Below are 7,749 nucleotides of genomic sequence, written 5' to 3'. Positions count from 1 at the left end.
GTGAACATTAGGTATCAAGCTATGGCCGGTGTTGGTAACGGGAATAGTGTTCCCGTTACCTACGACGACTGACGGATATTTGCAATTATTAAAAATAGTACTAAGATTATTAGTGCAAGAGGTAAGATGAGTGGACGCACCAGTATCCATGTGCCACCCAGCTTTCTCGTAATCCTGAAGAGACATTGCGTTAAACGCACTAGGAAGTGTGGTCTCCAGAGTTTGCGACTGTGGATCAACCGTGAATGAACCCGTGGTCGGGTGAGCGGTCGTGTAATAACAACCGATGGATATATGAGTTGCAATCAATCAGATGCTATTTGGTGGGTTTATCTTTGTGATTTTGGGGTTTGGAAGACAGATTAGGGTTTAATGGTTTCATCGGTTGCCACTTTCATAAATCCGTTCTGTTTCTTCGATTGCGTATTCATGACGTCGACGGGAATCTTTCCAGCGTGTTTCATTGACAGAGAAAAAGGTGCTAACTCATTTGTGTTTTGCTTTGTTTTTATTTTATTATTATTATTGCTGTAATTTTAGGTGTTATTGATTGAGTTATGATCTGTTTGTATGTTGTGTTCCGATTGCCGATTGTTTGGATCAAAATCTTTCGCAAGCAGTGCCTCTGTTTATTTCTTTGTGCATCTGGCGATTTGATTTGTATCTGTAAGTAGTTTTGATTCTTAAATTTGTTCTTCATTGTGTGTTTGTCAATGTTTATTTGTTTCGAAAAACCAGCAGAACTCCAATAACAAATTATAAATGGCAATCGTACTATGAATAGTTTACAACATTTTTGAATTTATATTAAATTTTGAACTATTATAGAAATTAAACTTTAGAACCGAATTATGCAGAATTTTTAACCAGGTATGTACAACTTATTTAACCAGGTATGTATAATTGGTCTAAAATATTTTGAAGTTCTTCAAGATAAAGACTTTTTTGTTGTGAGATTAAAGTTCCCCTGAATCTGAGACTATTTTTCTAATAGGTGAAATCAATTGAGATAAGGCATATTCAAACAGAAAAACGTTTGCAGGTCCAGTGGGCTGTCCAAATAATTGTCCACCATAGTAATTGGGCTGAAAGTGTTGAGCCATTTGATATTGAGCTATAAGTTGGGCTTGAGAATTAATAATATTTAGCAACTGTGTACGCGACATTGAAGTAAGGTTTTGATTGTTTGTACCGTCTAACATGATGACAAAATAATAGAGCGTAAAAACAAAGAAATAAATATATATGGGTCTATATGAACACAAATTAGTGGTCTTTGTTGTGGTGTTGTCAAGATACGCATAGAACAAAAAAGCAATATGTTGGCTTTGTTGGCTAAATTGAAACGGAAATCAACAATCAACAAAATGTTATATATAAGAAAAGTAAATAAATAAAAGAAGATAGGCTATAAGGTGGACGTTGCATACATAGGGATTAGATTGGTGTTTGGCACAGTATCAAATTGATGAGTGGCTGAGCATGTGCTTGCATCATTGGAATAAAAGATTGTATTGGCATCTACGGATTGGATAGGAAAAAAAATAGAAAGAACTAATAATCGTTTGTAGAGTTGCAGATCTCTTTGACGGCTTCTCCTTTTTTGTAGCGTTTGTTTTTTCTTTTACGCTGTGAATTGCTGTGCCTAAGGATCAAGTACCGCTTTTTTTGATATGCTACTTTTGTCATCGATAACAGTATTCTTCAACGCTGCAAAAAAAAGTTGTTTTTTTCTTTTTGTATTCCTCTTTTTTATCGGGATTTGGAACCTAGTCAAGCTAGGCGGCTCAGCCCCACACCGATTATTTATTATTATTTAATAAAATAAGAAAATTAAGTATATAAAAGATGATAAGAAAAGGTGAGACCGTCCAATACAATCAAACACAAAGTGTTTTTTTTTTTTTTTTTTTTGGTTAACATGCGACTGTGTTGCTTAAATGAGTAGGAAAAGATGAAAACGAAAATAGCTACAAAATAAGACAGCTGCAAAATAATCAACCAATAATATTGATAGATGAAGGAAGAGGAATATTTCAACAATATTAAAAGAATAATGGTATGACTGACGGCTGTAAGCAGGTCGCTCAGCATCGAAGTTTGAGAGAAACATTAGCATTAATGAAATTGTGGGATTAAAAGCAAAAAGAAGAAGAGGAGATTGAGAGTTTGATCGGCTATAGGAAAAAAAAAAAAAAAAATACGAACAATATTATTAGGGTTTTTTTTTTTGGATAGTAGGGATGGATGGTGAATTGACGGGCTGTATAGATAGCGGCTCAAGGCGGCCGACTAGGTCTCGGGATCAGACCTAAACTCTAATTACCATGTTATATAATAGAATATGAACCCATGAATGTGATTGTATTATTGATGCATATATATAGGTATTACAAACCCTAATATGCTAAATAACCCTAATGGACCCAGCCTACAATGTAATCGGGCTGGCCCAATCCTAATACTCTAACAGGTTGTCATGTTATGTTTTATTTATAAAAATAACTTTTTTTCTTACTTATTAATATTAATATTAATATTAATATTAATATTAATTTAATATTTAATATTTAATATTAACCCTTAAACACTATAAGCCATGGTCAATTGTGTAGTTTCCGTTGTTTTCGATTGTAGTTTTGAGTTTGCGTTCACACTACAATTGGTTCCTCAACTTCGGTTCAATTTACACAACAACCCCTCAGGTTTACACTTTTCCAGGAGTAGAATGTGTAAACATATAATTTTATTAAAATGAAATAAACTAATTCCCCTCATATTTATAACGGACCCTATCTTCTCGCTCGGTGCGAGTTAAATTTTTCCGAGACCACCGTTCAACTCGAAAAAGTCTCACGAACCCAACGGGACTAACTATACGCAAAACAGACACTTTTTAAAAAACGTTTAACCCTTAAACACTATAAGCCATGGTCAATTGTGTAGTTTCCGTTGTTTTCGATTGTAGTTTTGAGTTTGCGTTCACACTACAATTGGTTCCTCAACTTCGGTTCAATTTACACAACAACCCCTCAGGTTTACACTTTTCCAGGAGTAGAATGTGTAAACATATAATTTTATTAAAATGAAATAAACTAATTCCCCTCATATTTATAACGGACCCTATCTTCTCGCTCGGTGCGAGTTAAATTTTTCCGAGACCACCGTTCAACTCGAAAAAGTCTCACGAACCCAACGGGACTAACTATACGCAAAACAGACACTTTTTAAAAAACGTTTAACACAACGACAGCCCGTATTTTTCTGTTCGCCGCAGGTTAAATTTTTTCGACAGCACCGTTACACTCGAAAAAATTTTATGAACAAAACGAAACTAACTACGTTCGAAACGGACACTTTTTAAAAAACGTTTAAGACAACGACATCTAAAACGGCGCTTAAGACATGAGCCGTTTTCCCCTCTGTAAATACACAACGCTACGTTAAATATGAATACACAGGCCGAAAGCCCCCGCCGCATTCCGCGGGCCGGATCCGGACTAGTTTTCTTCATCAAGAGAATCAATAGTAATAGTAATAAATACGGAGTAACAGTCCGTAGTAATGTGTGAGGGTGTATTAGTTGACTTTTGAGACGTACTAATTTGACCATGCAAATCCAAGTGCACCTCCAATCTATCTATTTATAGTAACATATCACGAAGTTTATATGGCACTAGTATTATCCAAAATAAGATAATAAAATCGCGTCCATTATATTATAAATTCTATTATTAAACCACACTCATGTTTAATACCAACCACAGTTAGAAAGATCTCATGGACTTCATTAGTCAGCCTATCTTTACTTTTAAAATAGAAACCGTGTACTGTTTAGCCCTGTTAACGTGTCTGTTTTTGTTACGTCTTGTCATGACAAAAAAAGCTTCATGCAGAGTTTATTTAGTAGATTTCACATGTTACAAGCCTCCAATTTCTCAAATGTGCTCCAAAGAGTTTGTTAAGAAACTAAGGCAATTCGGATTTTACTCGGAAGAGACTTTGGATTACATGACGAAAGTTTTGGAAGGATGCGGTCTCGGTGACTCCACTTATTTTCCTGAGATCTTTTCTCAACAAACTTACAACCCGTCCATTAACCATGCTAGACGAGAAGTTGAGAAGACCATCTTTGGTTCAGTGGACATGCTTCTCGCAAAAACGGGTGTAAGATGCGAGGATATTGGGATCCTAATTGTGAATTGTACTATTCATAACTCAGTGTCGTCTCTTTGTAGCATGATTGTTAACCGATATAAGCTTAGAGAGAACATCATCACCTACAATCTTGTTGGGATGGGGTGCAGTGCAGGGCTTCGTGCAATAGGACTTGCTCAACAACTCCTGCAGGTATTTCGGCACCATTATCTTGATTGTTGTATTCTCAATCAACCCGAGGGCCGTCTCTACCACATGTGCGAAGTGTGCGGTCGAATATGGCCCCGAATTTTGTGGTGGCCCAAAATTTTAAAAGTCCTATATAATAATACATTCATTTATAATCTTTTCATAAATCAAATCGTAAAAATTAATTTATCATACAATTTAATCGCACATTAACTTTTTTTCTATTGATATATTTTTAGCACTATATATCTTTTTATGATATGTTATATAAATTTAATGTTTATAATGGTCTATTTTTTATGTTTCGAACATGGCCCATTAAAATAATGAGACGACTCTGCTCAATCTTATTGGTGAAAACAAATTTTTTTAACAAACGTGTAGAAACAAGTGGGTCTAAGCTACCAAAGACTACAAAGACAACTAATGAGTTGCTAATTTTCATAGGTGCACCTAAACTCATATGCTTTGATAGTGAGTACAGAGGGCATTACCGATAACTTGTACCGGGGAAAAGATCGTTCAAAACTCCTACAAAACTGCGTGTTCCGTGTGGGTGGAGCCGCGATTCTCCTCTCGAACCACCCGTCCGATATCAAGAAATGTAAATACGAACTTGTTCACGCAATACACACCAATACATCACGTTTAGATCGATCCTACAAGTGTGTATGTAGAGAAGAGGACGAAGCTGGGATGGTTGGAATTAACATCAACAAAGACCTCATTACAGCCGCCATAGACACCATTAAACCCAACGTGACCATCCTATCATACCTCATCCTTCCATTAAAAGAGAAACTCAAATACCTTTTAAACTACATTAAAATTAATATAAAGATAATTCCGTCAATGAGCATCAAGCCGTACATACCTAATTACAATGGCGTCATCGATCACTTCCTCCCTCACGTTGGTGGGAAGCCGGTGCTCGATGAGCTGCAGAGGACACTAGGGTTTTCAGACACCGTAATGGAAGCTTCTAGAATGACATTGTATAGGTACGGAAACACCTCCAGCAGCTCGATATGGTATGAGCTGGCGTACGTGGAGGCAAAGGGTCGAGTCAAGAAAGGTAACCAGGTATGGCAGATGGCGTTCGGGTCAGGTTTTAAGTGTAGTAGTCTCATTTGGCGTGCAATGAAGACTGTTAATTATCTTGATCACCATAATCCTTGGATGAACGAGATTGGTGAGTATCCTGTCGTTTTGAAGGATTGTGAACCAATTCCTGATGATATCAATCCTTTCAAGTAAAGTGAATCTAAATTACGTATGTTTGGAGGTAGTAATTCACACAGTTGTCTAGATCTTTTGGGGATAGAATTAACACGGGATTTGGTGCTAAGTAGCGATAATCTTCTAGGTGTAGATGTCAAGATTTACTTTTATTATATTTGATGCCAAGTAATTCACACAGTTGTCTTTTCATGCTCTAGCTTCTTGCCACAGTTAAATCGAATTTGCTGTTCACATTACAAACGGTCCCTCAATTTCGTCTATATTTACACAACAGCCCCTCAAGTTTACACTTTTTAAAGGGTAAAAAGTATAAATATATAATTTTATTAAAATAAAAGAAACTAATTCCACCCAAATTTATAACGGACTCTATCTTCTCGCTCGGTGCGAGTTAAATTTTTCCGAGACCACCGTTCAACTCGAAAAAATCTTACAAACCCAACGGGACTAACTATACGCGAAACGGATACTTCTCAAAAAATGCTAAACACAACGACAACCCATATCTTTCCGTTCGCCGCGAGTTAAATTTTTTCGACATGAGCGTCATACTCGAAATAATTTTATGAACAAAACGATAATAAGTACGTTTGAAACAGACACTTTTTAAAAAACGCTAAAAACGACAGCCCGTATCTTCCTGCTTGCCGCGAGTTATATTTTTTCGCCAGCACCGTCAGACTCGAAATAATTTTATCAACAAAACGAAACGAACTACGTTCGAACAGGACAGATTTTAAAAAACAGTAAAGACGACAACACCAACAACGGCGCTTAACACATGAGCCGTTTTCCCTTCTGTAAATATATAAAGCTACGTTGAATATGAATACGCAGGCCGAAAGCCCCCGCCGCATTGCGCGGGCCGGACACTGACTAGTTAGTACTCCAATAATTTTAGTACGTAGTAAAATTATGTAACTATATACTTCATGGATTTTTGTTCTTACTTCCTTGTGTTATTTTAATTAATAAATTTAATTTTAAATAAACTAATACGGAGTTTATAAATTTGTGTAACTATATAGTTTAGGCCATTTATGATTCCCTTTTTGATTAATCGTTTGTATCTAATCTAAGTTTTTAATACGTGAGCTTTAATATATTTATCTATATCTAAGCTAAAGCTACTTGAAAAATATATTATCGAGTAGATTTATGATCAATTTACAGTTTTGACATGCGAATCAATCAACTCAATAAAGTAATCATACATAAAAAAAAAAAAAAAAAACTAATAATCATAACTTAAAAACAGAATTTAAAGATGATACTTGTTACTATAATCTTAGCACGTTAAATGTTAAAGAAAAGATTATTATTGAACGATCACTGTATAAATTTATAATTTATTCACTGTTCCAATGATGATAACAAGAGAGGATCGCCCGGCGCTTCGCTGCCGGGTTGTAATAGGTGTGTGGTCAGTTGGTAATGTATGAAAGCGTTTAATATGCAAGTTGTTACAAAAGCTTAATAGTTACATCCTATTTACAGCAAAGGATGTCTATTACAACGTAGTAATAGCTATTTCCTATTTAAGGAGTTTTTTTATTTACAGCAAAAGATATACCTACTACATAAACCTACAGCAAGAGATACTTGCTATTTACAACAAAAGGTTAGCGATCGTTAACAGTTACGGGGTTGAGGTGTTCAAAAGGCCAGTGTAAGTGTTTGTTGCACGTTAGTCACGTTTCTTTGTTGTTTTCGTTCCCGCCGGATCTGAATTTTTAGTTGTAAATCAGCCTACCATTTAGCCAACCATGTTAAACGTTGTAACGGATGCCAATTTCGACTACACCTATAGGGTTTAGGAGAATGTACACCTCTGTTGTACTTATTGTTTGATATGGTCCAGGTATTCGGCAACGTCAAAGTTTTCGGCGTGTTCGTTCCAGAGTGTCAGTTCGACGATGTTGTTGCCGCAAGATACAGAGAGCAGAACAATTTTTTTTTTTTTTTTTTTTATTTTTTTTGTAAATTGGTTGTGCCTTTTTTTATAATGTTGTTCTCCTTACTATGTAAAGCCTTCTTCGCTTGGACTGATCGGTGTGAGCGTTTTCGTGGTTCTCGATGTTGTGTACTCTGACTATAATTCCAATGTAATCTGCCATACGTTCTTTTGTTAGTATGTTGTAGATTTTACTACACTAAGTA

At 35.8% G+C, this 7,749-nt stretch overlaps 1 protein-coding gene and 1 long non-coding RNA gene across 2 annotated transcripts; both read left to right on the top strand.

Moving 5' to 3' along the window:
- The first annotated feature begins 423 nt into the window (after nt 1-423).
- LOC139898988 (uncharacterized) lies at nt 424-1,028 on the top strand. The gene is made up of 4 exons (XR_011777242.1): nt 424-478; nt 621-666; nt 858-893; nt 995-1,028. It is a non-coding gene; the product is annotated as an uncharacterized lncRNA (long non-coding RNA).
- A 2,845-nt stretch (nt 1,029-3,873) lies between these two features.
- Nucleotides 3,874-5,791, top strand: LOC139902326 (3-ketoacyl-CoA synthase 20-like). Its single transcript, XM_071884966.1, has 2 exons — nt 3,874-4,350; nt 4,795-5,791. The coding sequence occupies exons 1-2, from the start codon at nt 3,874-3,876 to the stop codon at nt 5,602-5,604; spliced, it is 1,287 nt and encodes a 428-aa protein (XP_071741067.1). The 3' UTR covers nt 5,605-5,791.
- Nucleotides 5,792-7,749: the final 1,958 nt, after the last annotated feature.

This window comes from Rutidosis leptorrhynchoides, chromosome 3, assembly GCF_046630445.1.
Source record: "Rutidosis leptorrhynchoides isolate AG116_Rl617_1_P2 chromosome 3, CSIRO_AGI_Rlap_v1, whole genome shotgun sequence".
Classification (NCBI taxonomy): domain Eukaryota; kingdom Viridiplantae; phylum Streptophyta; class Magnoliopsida; order Asterales; family Asteraceae; genus Rutidosis; species Rutidosis leptorrhynchoides.
The sequence above is the reverse complement of the archived record's forward strand: the minus strand, read 5'-3'. Positions and strand labels throughout refer to the sequence as shown.